The 17,973-nt window shown below is 34.6% G+C and overlaps 2 protein-coding genes across 2 annotated transcripts; one reads left to right on the top strand and one right to left on the bottom strand.

The window, feature by feature from the left end:
* The first annotated feature begins 4,925 nt into the window (after positions 1-4,925).
* On the top strand, positions 4,926-8,368 carry echdc3 (enoyl CoA hydratase domain containing 3). Its single transcript, XM_042721571.1, has 5 exons — positions 4,926-5,132; positions 5,973-6,094; positions 6,187-6,284; positions 6,461-6,661; positions 7,963-8,368. The coding sequence occupies exons 1-5, from the start codon at positions 5,002-5,004 to the stop codon at positions 8,299-8,301; spliced, it is 891 nt and encodes a 296-aa protein (XP_042577505.1). The 5' UTR covers positions 4,926-5,001; the 3' UTR covers positions 8,302-8,368.
* A 3,126-nt stretch (positions 8,369-11,494) lies between these two features.
* On the bottom strand, positions 11,495-16,063 carry fbxo7 (F-box protein 7). The gene is made up of 8 exons (XM_042722603.1): positions 15,847-16,063; positions 15,192-15,376; positions 14,054-14,283; positions 13,772-13,916; positions 13,605-13,688; positions 12,048-12,143; positions 11,731-11,962; positions 11,495-11,546 (listed from the first exon to the last, which is right to left on the bottom strand). Exons 1-8 carry the CDS (start codon positions 16,029-16,031, stop codon positions 11,495-11,497), a joined length of 1,209 nt encoding a protein of 402 aa, XP_042578537.1. The 5' UTR covers positions 16,032-16,063.
* Positions 16,064-17,973: the final 1,910 nt, after the last annotated feature.

Raw genomic sequence — 17,973 nt, 5'->3', positions numbered from 1 at the left:
TTACTTCAGATGTATATCTGACAAATGAAGTTTGAGAGGGTGTATAATATTTGTATTTTTTCATGAACACGAGCTTCATTGTTGTTGCATGTATCAATTTTATAACTATTTTATCTCTGAGGACTCATAAATGTCATGTTGTCCTAAACTGCAGGAATTTGTGCTTTTTATGTATGATTTTTTAAAATTTTCTTGTTGTTCTAAAATGTGTGTGTTTTTGTGTTTAATGAAAGTTGTGTTACGTTCATTAAAGTCAAATATATCGTCATACGAGTGTCAGTAAAGTCTCTCTGGTTCATGAGATCTTCTGGTGTGTCTCTGAGTGATTCTTGAAGGAGTAAATCATTAATCAGCTCATTTAAGACTCTGATCAGCTAAACTGAGGATCCTCTCATGACACGAGTCAGAAACAGTGACTGTGATTCGTCCCAGAACAATAAAAGAGCTTTAAGACTCCTCAAACATCAGATGAGAAGAGCTTCACTCTCTTCACTAGCTATAACTAGTAACTAGTCGAATGATAAATATTAGATTTGGCTTGTTAGGATTTGAGGTGTTGTGACGGCGTCGGGGGGGCTTTGTGTGCTTTCTGTGTTTGAGTTTGAGATAAACTCCTCCAGAAACTCAGCTGGATGAAGAGACACCAGTGGCTCAGAGGTCTGCGTCTCTCTTCTTCATCTGGAACATCTGAGTTCAAACCTCGCTCTTGTTACGATGTTTTTGCACGAATGAGAAAAACTCAGCTGAAGAGTGAGTCAGCGAAGCACCAGTGACTCGAGGTCTGAACATCAGTTCTTCAAATCTCTCTTTCAGTGGAAAAGGGTTTTTGACTGAATAAGACAGAAAAAGATGAGCAGTGCACACAGACAAGCCTGTGGCTCAGTGGTCTGAACAGCTGGTCTTCATGTAGGCGCCGCTGGTTCAAGCCTCACGCTCACGCTGGAAAAATAGTTTAGTTTCACTCCAAAACAGAGCTGAACAAACATAGAAGATCCTGTGGCCCAGTGGTCTGAGCATCAGTTCATGATCTGGGAGTTCCAGGTTCAAATCCTGTATTGAGCTAGAAAAAATCTTTAGTTTCACTAGTCTTTAAAGAAGAAAATAAAAAGACAAAAGTCCAAAAAAAAGAGTGTTCAGTGTGGAAGTGCCAGTGGCTCAGTGGTCTGAGTGATCCTCCCTGAACGGAAGGAGCCTGGGTACGAACCCCAGCCTGGTCACAGAAGCGCGGTTGCGTGACGGTCGTCCGGTCGTGAGCTGTGACAAGCCGCAGAGCGGATCAGAGACGAGAGAAGCACAGACGTGAAGATCCAGACGCTCCCTCTGGGGCTCCACACACCAGATCCAGCAGCACCGGTGGTGAGCTGTGACTCTGACTTCTAAAATACTCCACAACACAGGCTGAGTCCACAACTCTTTTATTATATTAATAAACCCCCCCAGCAGCAGACGTCTCCTGCTGAACGCTGCAGGATCTGATCCAGGACTCCACAGACGGACACCTGCACTTTGAACCGTTCGCACCATAATAAACCAGTCATTTTTCCACACACACACACACACAACATTAATATCTCCAGATCCGTGCCGGAATCACACACAGCTCAACCATTAACAACACGACATGCTTCACATTACTGACGTTCACATAGAAACCTCATTTATTTCAACACGTGTGGGTTTATTAAAACTTACAGCTCAGCCGCAGCTTAGCACAGGAGAAAATCTCGACTCGTCTTACTGGAGCATTAAACGCTGATCAGAAACTAACAGCAAACCGTCTGACCTGAGATCAGATGACTCCACATGAACTGACTACACAAACTCCCTTCACACCTTTTTTGTTTCACACACGGCTCTGATCACTCTGATGGAAGCATGACCAGCAGAGAACCGGTCTCCGAGAGAGCTTCCGTCAGGTCAGAGGTCACTCCCTGCTTCTCCGGGACCCTCCCGCAGCTCTGAAGCAGAAACCCCTGCCTCACAGCAGAAACTCATCTCACAACAGCTTCGTCCTCAGAGACAGGAAGCAGAAACTCATCTCACAACAGCTTCCTGTAAGAACACAAGTCTCTCACACACGGATGTGTTGAAACAAACATGTCTCAAAGAATAATAATGTAATCAGGTAACATATATTTAAAATGTTTTGTGGAGTTGTAGCTTAACGTGAAAACACTAGTTTAGTCAGTGATAAGAGCTTTAAAAATGTGAGGAACTGTTTGAATGAATTTATTGTTATTTGTGAGTGTTAATCATTATTTTAATTACAGATGATAGTCATTATTAAGAATATGTTTATTTTGATATGTGCTGATTATTTTAAAAGTAATTACAGATATCCTCTAAAAAGCCGCAGCATCCACGGCCGCGCCCCCTTTATTGGTTGTAAAACCAGAGTAGGGGGGAGATTTTTCGTAAATACTGCACATCCACGACACAGTGTGTTCTATAATTACCCACAATACACAAGAATCCTTATCAAGAGAACATTACGAAACATTAACTGATACCACAGCACAAATACACAATACACAAGAGAAATATCCTTTAGCAATATCAAACAGCCCAAACAAACAATAACGAAATACAACATTAAGAGCATACCACACTGAAGCACAAAAAGATGCTGTCTGTTATTCATCACATTCTCAAAACCAAGGGCTTATACTGTTTGTGATTTACAGTGTTGAAAATAAACTTCGTCACGATTGATTAGAAACACATTGTTTTATAACTTTTTATGAATGTTCCTGCCCAGTGTTGAAATAAACTTCATCATCGTGATTAGAAACACTTGTTTTTATTTTCTTTTGGTTGAGCGTTATTTCGTTGGTGAGCAGAAAGACATTGCTTGACACTTCTGCATAAAGTTAAAATGTTGATACAGTTTTTATGAGATTGAGCATTGCTTTAGATTAGCATAAAGAAAGTGAGCACAGTCATCTTTGAATGCGGTGATTTTTTTTTGTTTTGGTTTTTGTTTTATTTTTTTTTATTTATGATTTTGTGGAGTATCTCTGCTTGCTGTGTGTCAGGAGAAGCAGGGGTGATTCCGGCACAGATGTGAGGAGACACCAGAGTGTGTGTGTGTGTGTGTGTGTGAGAAAACGACTGGTTTATATTGGTGCGAACGGTCAAAGGTGCAGGTGTCCGTCTGTGGAGTCCTGGATCAGATCCTGCAGCGTTCAGCAGGAGACATCTGCTGCTGAGGGGGTTATCAATATTAATAAAAGAGTTGTGGACTCAGCCTGTGTCTGGAGTATTTTAGAAGTCGGAGAAAGAGAATTTGGGATTTTCTTTAGTTGTCAGTTGTAATCATGAAAATGAAAAGAAATAAACATTTGAAATATATCAGTCTGTGTGTAATGAATGAATATAATATACAAGTTTCACTTTTTGAATGGAATTAGTGAAATCAACTTTTTGATGATATTCTAATTATATGACCAGCACCTGTATATCTGTGCGCCTTCTTGTGGTGAGTTGTGTGAATTACACCGATGCAACTTTATGTTAAATATTTTTTTTTTCAAGAATATTTAATAAATTATTGATTATACTGTGCATCGACAAAATATATTATTATTATTATTCTTTTTTATTTAACAAATATTACATTTTTGAAAGGCGAATCAAATCAAACTCCTGTTGTGAACTGTATGAATTACACTGCTGTTAATTATTTGTAGCTTTTATTCTAGGTATGGGAAAACAATAAATGCATTAAATTTATTTTGCATTGACTTATAATATTTAATAAATTGTCAATTACCATGAGAGGAATGTAAAATTACCCCTTTAACTTACTAAAAATATATTTTTGTACATCTGTAATATACATTTATAATTCGAGTTTCTTCGCCCTCCTGTGGTGCATTGTGTGAATTACATTAAAACGATTTATTTCTACAGATTTAAAACGAATCAGAGGAAAACCTCGCACTAAATTACTTTGAATTTATTTCATATTATTTAATAAATTAATTCCGACCCTGTGCAACAATAAATCATCTGGAAAACCGCCCTTTTCTTCAGCAGAAATATATTGTTATAGCTGAGCGCCCTCCTGTGGTGAATTGTGAGAATTACACCGCTGGTGTTTATTTCTGCATCTTTCATTTTAGACAGAGAAAACCTTTAAGTTAAATTATTATGCAGCGATTCAAAATTATTTAACAAAATATTTAACATTTTTTTTTAGAAGAATTTTAGACCGATAAACCAAATAAAAAATATAATAAAAGTCCTACTGACTCTATAATTCTCTATCGTTGTTTTATCTCCTGCTTTGTTAGTTTTTTTAAAGCGAGTCAAATAAACTTAACCAAACAGTTTGAACTGTACTGATGTTAATTATCTCTACGTCTTTATTTCTAGTCAGAGGAAAACCTTATTTTTCATTAATTTATATAGTATTTACCATTAAAAAAAAAAACAGAAAAAAGTGTCAAATCACCCATTTCGTTTATTATAAATATATTTTACATTTATTTTTTATTATTTTATATAGTATTTGAAAAAAGTGTCAAATCAAGAAAAAAGTGTCAAATCACCCATTTCGTTTATTATAAATATATTTTACATCTGTAATAAATTGTGGGTTTGGGTGAGAAGCTGTTTATAATTGCGTCTTTGAAGAAAACTTTTTGCTCCTTTTATTTACTTATTATTTTTTTTATTTGTTAATTTTATTTTTTATTTGTTTATATATATTTTGGTTTACTGTGTGAATTACATCAAAATTTATTTTTAACAGACATTTCTACTATATATAAATTCCACCCCCGACATCTTTATTAGTTATTTAATTACTATTACATTGCTTTATTTAGCTGTGTTGATTATTATAATCGTTGCTCTTTCATCCGCGGTGTGTTTGCGTTTGCGAGCATTCACTGTTTCGCAATTAAAAAACAAAAAGACTTTTATTTTGAATATACTTCCGCATATCCGGTGGTGCAGCTGTCTACTATACTGTACTCATTTCAGCAGTAATCAAATATGATTTCAGGCGGATTGTACAAAGCGTCGTACCTTCTGAAGTGCAGCGGGGCGTCTTGGAGGATCTTGAGGAGGAAGATGAGCGCTGCTTCTTCATCTCTGACCCTCAGAGAACAGCAGGACGGAATCAGGTGCTCGCGTGACCTCTGACCCCAAACAAGCCACCGTCGAATTCATTACTGTGACCCTAACATTATTTGAACACTTAAATCAGAATTAGTTCTGTCTTAAAGTTAAGTGCTAAAGCAAATGCCATTGTTTATACAGAAAACAGTACACTACACAACAATTGACAAAACGTGTATTAGTCGTGTCGAACTGTTATTGTTGTGAATATGCATTTTTTTCTAGTTATGATGCGCACTTTATATTATATTTCATCAGGTACATGTCTAGCACGCACTTCAGTCTCAGTTTGTGAATCATTATTTAGTCTGTCCTGACAAATTAAAAGTAAAAAAAAAAATCTAATATATTATTTAATATTGTTGTTGTTGTTGTTGTTATAAAACGAAGACTAATATATGTGTTTTAAATTACTGCAAAATTTTTTTTTTTAAATTTTGTAAAAATCAGAATTTTTTTTCAACTATTATTAGTTATCCAATTATTATTATTTATTTATTTTATTATTTAAATAAAATTATGAATACATTTAAATTTGACTATAAAATTAAATATTAATATTTGATTTTAAATAATGAATTATTATTATATAAAATAGCTAAAATGTTATCAAATAAGACAAAGTAGTATTATTTTAACTAAATTTAATGTATTATTTTAAATTAATTTTTTTTATTGTTTTAAGTTATTATTTTAAATTATTTTATTATTATTCAGATATTATTAGTTATTCAATAATTATTATGCTTAAAAAATGTAAAGTGACTACAATAATACATTAGTATTGTAAATTGCAATTGTACTGTAAAGTAAAGGTGTGTGTGTGTGTGTGTGTGTGTGTGCAGGAGGATCGTCCTGAATAACCCTGAGAAGAGGAACGCTCTGTCTCTGCCCATGCTGGAGTCTCTGAGAGAAAACCTGCGGACAGACTCGCTCTCAGACGATCTGCGTGTCATCATCATATCAGGCAAACATTCACGTTCCTCTGGAGGAAGATGGGCTAGACCCCGGCGGCCGCAGTAACTGTGTGTGTGTGTGTGTGTGTGTGTGTCTCTGCAGCGCGGGGCCCCGTGTTCTCCGCGGGTCACGACCTGAAGGAGCTGACGGCCGCTCGGGGCCGCGACTATCACAGCAGGGTGTTCCAGACCTGCTCAGAGGTCAGAGGTCTTCTGAAGCCTGCTGCGGTGATGCAATGACTTTACCAATCAGCGATTGGCTCTTTCATTTAGAAGGCGGGGCTATTCCGATATATTACTTCCCATTCATAAGAACAGGAGTGTGTGTGTGTGTGTGTGTGTGAATGCAGTGGAATAAACTGTGCTCTTTCTCAAAGGTCATGACCCTGATCCAGGACATCCCAGTGCCGGTCATCGCTATGGTGAACGGTGTTGCCACAGCGGCGGGATGCCAGTTAGTGGCCAGCTGTGATATCGCTATAGCGACGGATAAATCCACTTTTGCCACACCTGGAGTCAACGTGGGCCTGTTCTGCTCCACACCTGGAGTGGCTTTAGGACGAGCGGTGCCTAGAAAGGTCAGCTCACTCCTCTGTGTGTCACAACACAGCCAGATTAATTATATATGAGAGAGAGAGAGACAGAGAGAGAGAGAGAGACAGAGAGAGAGAGGGCGAGAGGAGTGAGAGAGAGAGAGAGGCGAGAGGAGGAGAGATGTTGAGACTTTTTGAGGAGAGAGGGAGCGAGATGAGAGAGAGAAGAGGGACAGATGAGAGAGAGAGACAGAGAGATGGGAGGAGAGAGAGAGGAGACGGAGGAGAGAGAGGAGAGGACGAGAGAGAGAGAGGGGGGGGATGCTCATAACCTTCACTAACATTTAGACACGGATCTAAAGAAAGATACTAACTTGTAGTACCTGCTGAGATTTGAAGTGTATATTTCAATAATTTAATGCAACATTAATGATAATACTAATATTATTATTAATAACAACAATTATAATTATTATTATAATAGTAATAAATATTTTTTTTATTATTTGAACTAATTATAATAAAGAAGACTGAAATATATTACTGTTGTAAATTACATTTGTAACATTAAATAAAAAATATATTATCAACTATTTTTTATATACTATTTTTAAATTTAACTATAAAATAAAAAATCCATTAGTGAAAAATACAAAACTGTATATTTGATCATTATAATATTATAAAAATATAATGATAATTAGTAATGTTATTAATTTATCTCCTGTTGTCAATTACAGTTATACAGTTTAAGATAAAAAGTATAATGTTATTAAATAATATCAGAGCATTTACTAATAATTAGTAGCAGTAGAAGTATAAAATAATTATAAAATTAAATAATTGTACTGTAAAAAAAAATTATGTTTGATAATAGTTATAATATTTTCAAATGATCAAACCACAGAAGACTTATTATTAATATTTTAGCTAATTAAAAAATGTCATTGTTGTAAATTGCAATTTTATAAAATTTGTATAAAAATTTAAAACTGCAAAAAATCATTAGGATATTAAGTAAAGATCATGTTCCACCGTAAATAAATCAAAACTTAAATTGTGATTAGTAATATGCATTGCTAAGAATTCATTTGAACAACTTTAAAGATGATTTTCTCAATATTTAGATTTTTTTTGCTCCCTCAGATTCAAGTTGCATCTCAGCCAAATATTGTCCTATCATAACAAAGCACACATCACTGGGAAGCTTGTTTATTATTGGTGTATGAATCATGTATTAAATCTGATTATGACAGGTTTTGTGGTCCAGGGTCACAAATGTAAATGTAAATGTAGGAGAAAGTGTGGTCATGTCCCCTCGAGTGCAGTCTGTGCCCTGTGTCCAGGTTGCAATGCTGATGCTGCTGACGGGCCGTCCGGTCTCGGCTCAGGACGCTCTGCTGCATGGGCTGGTCAGTAAGGTGGTGCCGGAGGAGCAGCTGGAGCAGGAGACGCTGGCCGTGGCCCGGAGGGTGTGTGAGAGCAGTCGGCCCGTGGTGGCTCTGGGGAAGGCCGTGTTTCACAGACAGGTGACTCTGGGCCGGGACGCAGCCTACGCCTCTGCTGCCGCCGCCATGCTGGAGAACCTGACCCTGCGGGACGGTCAGGAGGGCATCCGGGCGTTCCTGGAGAAACGCAAACCTGTGTGGAGCAACACTGATGCCGTCGACACTAACACTCACTGATCCAGAGAGACACTGCAGCAAAATAATTCATCACATGTCATGCCTAAAAATAAAAATATTGCTGAAAAAATGTACATATGGTGTTGTAAAATACAATTGTAACTGTAAAATAGAAAAATAATATTTGATAATTACTGAAAAAAAAAATCTAAATTCATAAGATGATCAATCTATATAATTTCTGTTTAAATCTTAATTGTTTAGTGGTTAAAAAATAAAAAAAAAAAATAACTTCTGTCAAATATTATCAAATATTAATTATTGTTTCAATAAAAAAAGGAGGAATGCTCAATATACTCTAATAATCAAATGATCATCAAATTATTATTAATAATGCTATGAATAGCAATCAATTTTTAACTAATAAGAAGGCTGAAATATATACTGTTGTAAACTTTACAGTGGTATACTGTAAAATAAATGAGTAAAAATTAATATTTGTCCATAATTTTCAATAATTTTAAATATTCTGGATTTTACAGTCAATTACACAAATATCAAATATCTAATATAAAGTTATAACAATTTAACTAATTTGAAAATATGTTGCTGTTGGTTAAATTAACATTTTAAATATGAAATAAAACATGATGCATGAATGCCGGACAATTTATTCTGTACGTGTATGAAATATCTTAAACACAAATAGCAAATCATCTGTAATGTTTTGCGTATATCATTCACAATATGAATAATAATAATGAGAGCAATCAAACATTTTTAAATAATAAAAATTATTTAAATGTTATCTGGAAACTTTCAGGACGTCGACCAATCGGACTTCCCCAGGCCATGTCCGCGGAAATAAAAAACAATGGAGAGTATTTTCCTGAGCGGGGTCATGTTAAAAAGATGGGCGGGGCTTTGTGACGGGCGCCCTGATTTTAAGTCAACGATGAATTTGTAACTAGGATAGAACCTAAAGGGAGATATTACGGGCTTATATTATTTTATCTAAACTATAAAAAGAGCGGCATTTGACAGTCTCAAATTTCAATAACTATGCTTATACTTCTTTGTAAAGTGAAAAAAAAAAAACAGTAATCCAATTATTACAAAAATCATTACAAAATGTAATAAAGTTGGCCTATAACCTTTTATTCATTTACAACTCCAATTTGAATGGTATGTTTGTCTTGTTGCTCATCAATAATAAAAATTTTGTAAATGCAACCATTAATTTGTAATATTAAATAAAGAACATTTGAGCATGATAATGGTTACATTAAAAATGCAAGACTAAAAATCTGTGTGTTTAATTCAAAGCAATGAAAAACTTACAACACACAGTTAAAAGATCATTCTGAAACTATATTTATTGATATGTATGTATATTATGTCTAAATAAACACATCTTCAAATTGCTAAAAAGCATCATCTGTAATTGAATATGTTTTTGGGGGTGAATTATAATCCTAATTTTACTATGTACATGAATATTCGGGTTTCTTTAAATAAAAGGAATTCGCAGGGGAAGACAGTTTTAATTCTTTATGAAGACTACTCCTCAATTTTATAAAAAAGGCGTTTGAAAAAAATTCAAAACACAATCAAAAAAACTGGGACTGGCTCTGTTTGTAGATAGATGAGCATTGCTTTACTAAAGTGTTATTCAAAATGAAAACCTAAATGGAATCTGGACAGGTCAGCTATTTTTGTGAGGACTTCCTAAAAAACGGATACTTCATGCTCCGTCGGCCAAATGGGAAACGCCCATAATCCTGGCAGGAATGACCGGGATGCGGGCCAATTAAAACGTCTAATAAAGCGTGGGAGGGGCAGGATGATTATAGGGCCTGTTTATAAAACTGGTGCGTCACTCCTTCCGATGATGCCGGGGAGGATAGAGAGGAAAAAGGAAGACAACACACGACTCACGGGACGGAACGTTGCAGCGGGAAATCGGAGGCACGTGAGGCGGGAAAAAATCGGCATATGTTTTCAGGCGATCATGAGTCTGCTTCCTATGCGTGTGTACTGCTTTTTGTAAAGTGCGGACTAAAAACAGCACAGGTTAGGAGTTTAGAATTGTGTAAAATAAGTAATACAATTACAAATATAATATTCAATTTAGTTTGGCAATAACCTGAAATTCATTTAGTTATCAAAAATTATTATTTTTTAATTTTTGTTTTGTTTTGTATTTTTTTTTTTTATTAATAATAATTTTTTTTATATTTTTTTTTGATTAATTTATTAATTAAAAATTCATTATATTTCATATGCTATTTTTATAAATGGTGACAGTATATAAAAATCATTGATGTATTATCTATTTATCTGTGTGTTTATTATCATTAAATAAATTAGAATGTGGCGAGAAAAAAAAAATTCAATGATAATTTATATATATATAATATAGATATATATAGTATAGCATATATATGAGGTATATATAATATATGTATATAAAATTATGTATAAATACAAGTATTAATAATTTCATGTTGTATAGCAAAAAAGTTAAATATAAATTGCCTAAATTGAATATTGTCATAAATTTGTTAAAAATTATTTAATCATTGCTACAGTTTTTACTCTAGCAACATGATCATATTTTTTGGTATTATCAGTTTCATTTAAATAACGTAATAAAACATTTAAGTGATTTTACAGTACAGTACAACAGTTTATATCTTTTCGTTATAATTATTTCAAATACTACATATAATTATTATATTATTATTATGTAATGGTTGAAACTATTTAATAATATTGTAATTCTGTATCTTGACGTATAACATTGTAATTGACAACAGTTTAAATATTAGTAGATAAATAATAACATTGGTAAATTATCATGTGTAGAGTAACTTCTGATTCTTATACAAATTACATTAATTGTAAGTTTTCCATGTTAAAAATGGAATATAATGACAGATGTCTCAGCTATGTGCGTGAGAAATCAATGTATAAAAAAAACAGAGAGACACTCAAAAAATGCAAGTATTAATCATTTTTATATTGAAAAATCTTTTTGCAAAATAAATGTGTTAAAGCAAATGACTGACTGCCATTAATTTCCCTTCAGTTCTGGTTACATTAATGAATGTTTCTGATTAATACAAATATTGCAGATTGTAATATTTAAAACAATCTCTCTATTAATTCTTAGTTCTTAAGTGTTATACGAGTGTCAGCAATGACTCAGTAGAGGGTTGTTTTAATAAACATGAATCAGAGCCGTGTTGGCTCACCTCCTTACAGTCAGTGTTCTCGGTGTGATTCCTGCAGGAAGGGACACACTGCAAGAAACACAACACTAACATCATGACACTAATCACAAAATGCTTGTCATGTGAGTGTGTGTCTGTGATGTGTGGTGGTGTGTGTCTGTGTTGTGAGTGTGTCTGGGTCGTGTGTGTGTGTGCGTGTGTGTGTGAGTGTGGGGTTTGTGTGTGTGTGTGCCGGGAGTGTGTGTGTCTGTGCTGTTGAGTGTCTGTCTGCGGGTGAGAGTGTGTGTGTGTGTGTGTGTGTGTGTTACCCCTGAAGTCTCTGTGCAGCAGGTGTCTCCAGAGTGAAGGATCATGGGTAGCGACGTTCAGGTCTCGGCACACGGCCGACAGCGAGACGAGAGAGACGACGTCCAGCAGCCGCAACACACGCAACAGCAGCTCAGGAGGAAGAACAGCCAGACCGAAGAGAGCCGGCAGACCCAGCGCTGCACACACATACACACACACACACACACACTCATTAAACACTGCGTGTGGCATTAGCACTGAGAGAGGAAGTGTAATAATCACCCTGTCTGGCGGCGGCCATGAGCGGATACACCAGCTGATCTTTAAAGAGACGAGACAGTCTGCGCAGGTCTGTGTAGACCACGCCTGCGCAGCCACCTGCAGACACACACCAAACCTGCTGAGATGCTCCGATTAACAACAACAGCACAAGTACTATAGAAAATAACAAAAGAATAAATAATACAGTTTGCCCAAAATATAAAAGTTGTTTACTTACTATCACTGATGTACTATTAGTGCTGTCAAAGGATTAATCACATCCAAAATAAAAGTTTAGTTTACATTATATATGTGTATGTACTGTGTATATTTATTATGTATATATAAATAGTAAATACACACACATACAGTATATATTTTGAAAATATTTACAAGTTTATACATTTATTCATTCATATTCTTACATATATATAATATATATTTAATATATAAACATACCATTTTTCTTAAATATATACATGCATGTGTTTGTATTTATATATACATAATAAATATACACAGTATACACACATTATGTAAACAAAAACTTATTTTGGATGTGATTAATTGCGATTAATTGTTTAACAGCAATAATATAAATATACATACAGGCATGTGTGTGCATATTTAAGACAAATTTTATATTGGTATGTTAAATATATTCACATATAATATAAATTATATAAATATATACATGTAAATATTTTTAAAATATATACCTTGTGTGTATTTATATATACATAATAAATAAACAGTTCACACACATATATTACATAAAAAAGCATTTATTTTGGATGTGATTAATATGGATTAATCATTTGACAGTACATAAAAAAGCATTTATTTTGGATGTGATTAATATGGATTAATCATTTGACAGCACTATTTAATATTTTGGTTTTTTTTTTTTAATTTTTTTCTTTAATTTTAGTTAGTTTTAGTAATTTAAAAATAAAATTTTTTTTTAAAAATGTCTATATAGTTTTTAGTTTTTTTTATTTTTTTTATTTATTTATTTTTTGTTTATTCATGTGTGTTTTTTTTTTATTATTTTTTTTCTTTTTTCTTTTATTTTTTTTTTTTTAGTTTTGTTTGTTTTTTTTTTGATTTTTTTATTATTTTTTTTTTTTTTTTATTTTTAAAAATTATTATTAATAATAATAATAATAATAATAATTCATGGGATGGAATCTTCTCATCCACAACCAGACAGTAAATATGTTATAAAGTTTTTAGAATTTTATTTTTTATTAATATAACTATTAATATAAGTTGTGTTTACATGAGTAACATTGATATACGATTATAATTTTTGTTAATATTTTAAAATAGATTTTCAGTTTTCACTTTAATATTAGCTCAAGTTTAGCTATTTTGTTGTGTGTGTTGTTGTTTTTTTTTTTTTAAATATGTTTACATAGTTTTTATTAATCACAATACGGAAGAAAATATCTGTCACTACTTGCATTTCATCATATTATTTTCTGTGGTAATGTAGCTAATAATACAGTTCATTCCTACTGAACTGCTTAGAAATATAAATATAAAATGTAATATATACAGTGTATATAAAATCACCTGCCCAGTCAGCAGTCACATAATCATCTGGTTTCAGCACCAGCTTGCGTGGATTCTCCAAAGTCTTGTCCATCTTAAGAACAGCTGTTTCACAACAAATAAACAAACAAATAATCCAATCAAATGAAGGAAGATTAATAACAGCTGCCATAAGCAGATGAACGCACCATTAATGACCAGCGTTCGGCCCATCGGCACGGCGACCACCGACACCAGGCTGTTCTCCAGAAGTGGGTGGGCATACTGAAGTCTGTACACGCCCCCTGCAGCCCGCCAGCCAATCGGCATCTCTCCTGAGTTCACATTACAACCCTAGAGAGAGAGAGAACAACCAATAATATTAAAGTTATGCTCAAAAGTGTGTCATCGTTTGGATATTTACTGTCATCCACTCTAACTGGATGTGCTGGGGTTCAGACAGCGTGTGAGGGGTCAGCAGAGGTCATGACCTGCGGCAGGAAGCCGGTCTCCAGCAGCAGCAGATGCACCGTCAGCATCAGACAGTCGGACGGGTTTCTGCAGCTGGACGAGTCCAGCAGTCGCTCCAGAGCGTGAGGAACCACTCCATCCTCCGTCTCACAGCACAGCAGCGGCGGAGACACACCCTCCTCATCCTCCATCCACTCCTCCATCCCAGAATCCCTCACACCGCTGCTGTCCGATCCACCGCAGACACACCCTCCTCATCCTCCATCCACTCCTCCATCCCAGAATCCCTTCTTCCTCTTCCGTCTCCTCCACCTCATGTTCGATCAAACGGCTGCTGTCCGATCCACCGCCACCGCCCTCATCCTCCATCCATTAGTCTATACAAGAATACATAAAGGCGGCTTTTTTGAGTAGTAGCAAAAAACGCATACTTACACACACAAAGGCTGATTTGAGGCACACACACACACACACACACAGGCTGCTTTGAGAACTCTCTCTCTCACACACAAACACAGACACACTTACACACACACACACACACGCACACTTACATACACACACACACGCACACTTACATACACACACACACACACACGCACACTTACATACACACACAGGCTGCTTTGAGGACATTCTCTCTCTCTCTCTCTCTCTCTCTCACACACACACACACAGACAAACAGCAATGGTTGCTTTGAGGAAACACACACACACACACACACACACAAACATGCTGACTCACAGCATCAGCTTCTTTGTACATCCCACACACAACACAACACCACACAAACGTTTCAGGTTCAGTTTTCATTTCGTTCTTTGTCATTTCAGTGTCGATTATAAAATAATGCTAGCAGTACAGTTTCAGGGCCGTACGAAATCTGTTTTGTTTTTCCCCCAAATTCTGTGATTCCTGTTTTAACTTTTTAATAACATTTAAATGATCAAAAATGATGCATTCAACTGAATTCATAAAACTTTAACAATGTATTAATACATTAATATTATGCATTTGAACAATAACAGTGAAATATAAAACACATTTTATTGTTGCAGAAATTCTGTGTTGCCTACGTAAATTTTTTCTGGGTTCTGTGTTTAGTAATTTAATGCACATTTATTATGAAAAAGTATGTCTAATTAATTAAAGTGAGCTCACCTCCTCACTAGACGCGGCTGCGGCTCCTGCTCCGCTCGGGGCTTCTGGGACAGTCTGTACCTGCTCAGGCAAAACCACAGTGATCATATCACCAGAAACAACCCCACACGAAGAGAGCGTCTGTCCCGTGTCCAACAGAACCTCCTTTCCGTTCAGAGACAGACTGAAGTCCACATCAGACCTGTGCAGAGAGAGACAGACACACGAGAGCTGTACAGATCCAATCAAACCCATATCCAAAATCCTAAAAATACCAGATATTACAGTAACTAGCATCACATGCATTCAAAACCAGTGTGGGGGAGTTACTTTAAAAGTAATGCATTACAATATTCTCAATATCTACTCCCTAAAAAAGTAACTAATTAAGTTTCTAAGTTACTTTTTCTGGAAGGTGATGCGTTATGTTACATTTGAGTTACTTTTAAATCTGGACAGGGCTTGCTTTTTTTTTTTTTTTTTTGATTTTATTATTATTTTGCTTTTTTTTAAGAATTTTAAAGCAATTTGTGAAAAGAATTGAAAAGAATGTGAGTAGGGTTGAGTATGTTAGTGGTTAGAACATGACACTGATCAGAAAGCCCAAACCTAACACACACACACACACACACACACACCCAAGAGAAGCAGACAGGAGCTTCTCAAACTCACCGCAGTCCGCAGCGAGGCAGCAGCTCGTCTCTGACCCGGGCTCTGAGCTCGGACAGCGTCGGTTCCGGTCCGTCCAGCTCCAGTCTGCTGCTCTGTTTGTTGATTCTCACCCTGAGCTTCATTCTGCACTGAAGCAAAGCAGATCCGCGCTCACATTCACTTTCGTTTCGCTGTCGGCGCATCATGTGACGTCACGCAAACAACATCTTTGATAACAATTTACCTTTACTTAACAGCCGAGCTATAAAGCAGTATCTCAGCGTCAATTATTGCATTTAGTCCAGTGTTATAAGGCCACTGCGAATGAAACAGGTGAATGTGTTTACATTTAAAAAAACAGGAACAAAAATAAACGTACCTTTCACGTACGTCAAAGTCGCGCAGTGAAGCCAGAAAACTCCGCGGTCGAACAAAACAGCTGAGCGGGGTTTTCAAAATAAAAGTCCCGCGATTACGTCATTACGTTTTATTATTATTATTATTATTATTACCATTAATGCTTTATTAATTCAGTGCCACAAGAACAAGCTGTATTATATATTCATATGAAACACCAAATTAAGATTAGCTGGCAGATAAAAAAGAAAAGAGAAGAAAAAAAAGTAAGGAAGAAAATAACATTTCAGTGCTTTTTTGTTTTTGTTTTGAATCCAAGAGATTTACATATAATTTAGAGTCATTTATAAAATGTGAAACATTTAGTCTACATTGAGCCCCCTTCTTCTTATGTATATGGTATCTTCCTAATAAAATAAACAAATGTATAATATGTTGTTCTTTACTGTATATAAAGAGCACATCAAATATAGACATTTCTATCATGCACTCCATTTTTCTATTAATATAGAACTCCAAATCCTTCCAGACATTAAGTTTTATTGCTTATTATTTGACAATCAAATAATACATATGCATTGTATTTTAGGAATTGCTAATATATAAAGCAACTAGACGACTATCGGAAGACTGCCGATAAAATGCAATTTATTTACTGAGCATTTATTTAGATGCATTATTGAAAGTGTAGATTTTCATCCGTTTAAATAATAAAAACTATTATTTTATAATTAGACCACTGATCTATATATGACAGATTCTCTATTATAGATCAGTGTATTAGACTAATTTTTATATATATGCATCTTTATATTTACAACTCTTGGATATATGTCTGTTAATTTTCTCTGTCAACAATATCTCACACTTAGTAGTACAGTACTTTATTGCATCTCTGTGCTGATTATTAACGTTGGCTGTTTTATTCATCTGTAATGTGTTTGTACATCAGATTATTGTGATTTTAATATTAAATGTAGTTTAATCTGAATGAAATGCTTTGGTCTTCAGGTGTTTTCTATGTTTTCTATATTTTTTCATATATTTACATACTTTGTAAGTACAAATTGAGATGATTTTAATAAAATAAAAAACTAAATAATAATAAAAAAATAATAATTAAAAGAGCACCTGAAGCATATTTTTAAATTCATTTAGCAGAGACAGTTCTTTATGGGCTTTAATACTTTTTCTAAATAAGCTTAAAAGGCTGTTTGAAAACTTTCCTTTTAGAAAAGTCATTCATTTGAATGAAGTAAAACAAATGATAAATTTAAGACTAGGATGCAGTTTGGTTTACAAATAAAACCAAAGAAGTGTCCTTAAAAAATTGTTTTCATCTGGATATACAATAGATTACAGCTGCTCTTTCTGTAATTGTAAAAGCGTGCAGTAATTTTTCAAATGTTAAGTTTAGGTCGAACTAAAATGACACACTGGAAATAAATAAAAACGGCAATAAAATTAAACAAAACCTAAACACTAATATTTAAAATAAATGACTTTTAAAGATTAATATTTCATTATTATATGATTACCAGTGCAGCCTATATATATATATATATATATTTTTTTTTTAATAAACCCATCGGAAATCAGTTTTGAATCACATTGAGCTGATTGAAATGGTAACTATTTAAATTGCATTTAAAATGTGAGACAAGGTTAGTGAAAAACACAATTTTGACAGGGTTTGGTGGTTTCTTGCCTGCTATGAAGCAAATAGGAATCGTACACGTGAGTTAAACGATCAGATTTATGGTCACAGGAAACGCATCATGTTGCTTCTTC

Source organism: Cyprinus carpio, chromosome B4 (genome assembly GCF_018340385.1).
Source record: "Cyprinus carpio isolate SPL01 chromosome B4, ASM1834038v1, whole genome shotgun sequence".
Taxonomy (NCBI): Eukaryota; Metazoa; Chordata; class Actinopteri; order Cypriniformes; family Cyprinidae; genus Cyprinus; species Cyprinus carpio.
Note: the sequence above shows the minus strand (reverse complement) of the source record. Positions and strands in the feature narration are given on the sequence as shown.

Bases quoted from the DNA above. Each gene is read 5' to 3' on its own strand.
- fbxo7 (XM_042722603.1), bottom strand. From the start codon at position 16,031: ATGATGCGCCGACAGCGAAACGAAAGTGAATGTGAGCGCGGATCTGCT. The intron at 14,284-15,191 runs GCTCACTTTAAT...GAGGATGAGGAG, and splicing joins CGCGTCTAGTGAGGAGGTGA to GGTGTGTCTGCGGTGGATCG. The intron at 12,144-13,604 runs GTGATTTTATAT...GTGTGTCTGCAG, and splicing joins TGTGACTGCTGACTGGGCAG to GTGGCTGCGCAGGCGTGGTC.
- echdc3 (XM_042721571.1), top strand. From the start codon at position 5,002: ATGATTTCAGGCGGATTGTACAAAGCGTCGTACCTTCTGAAGTGCAGC. The intron at 5,133-5,972 runs GTGCTCGCGTGA...GTGTGTGTGCAG, and splicing joins GAACAGCAGGACGGAATCAG to GAGGATCGTCCTGAATAACC. The intron at 6,095-6,186 runs GCAAACATTCAC...GTGTCTCTGCAG, and splicing joins GCGTGTCATCATCATATCAG to CGCGGGGCCCCGTGTTCTCC.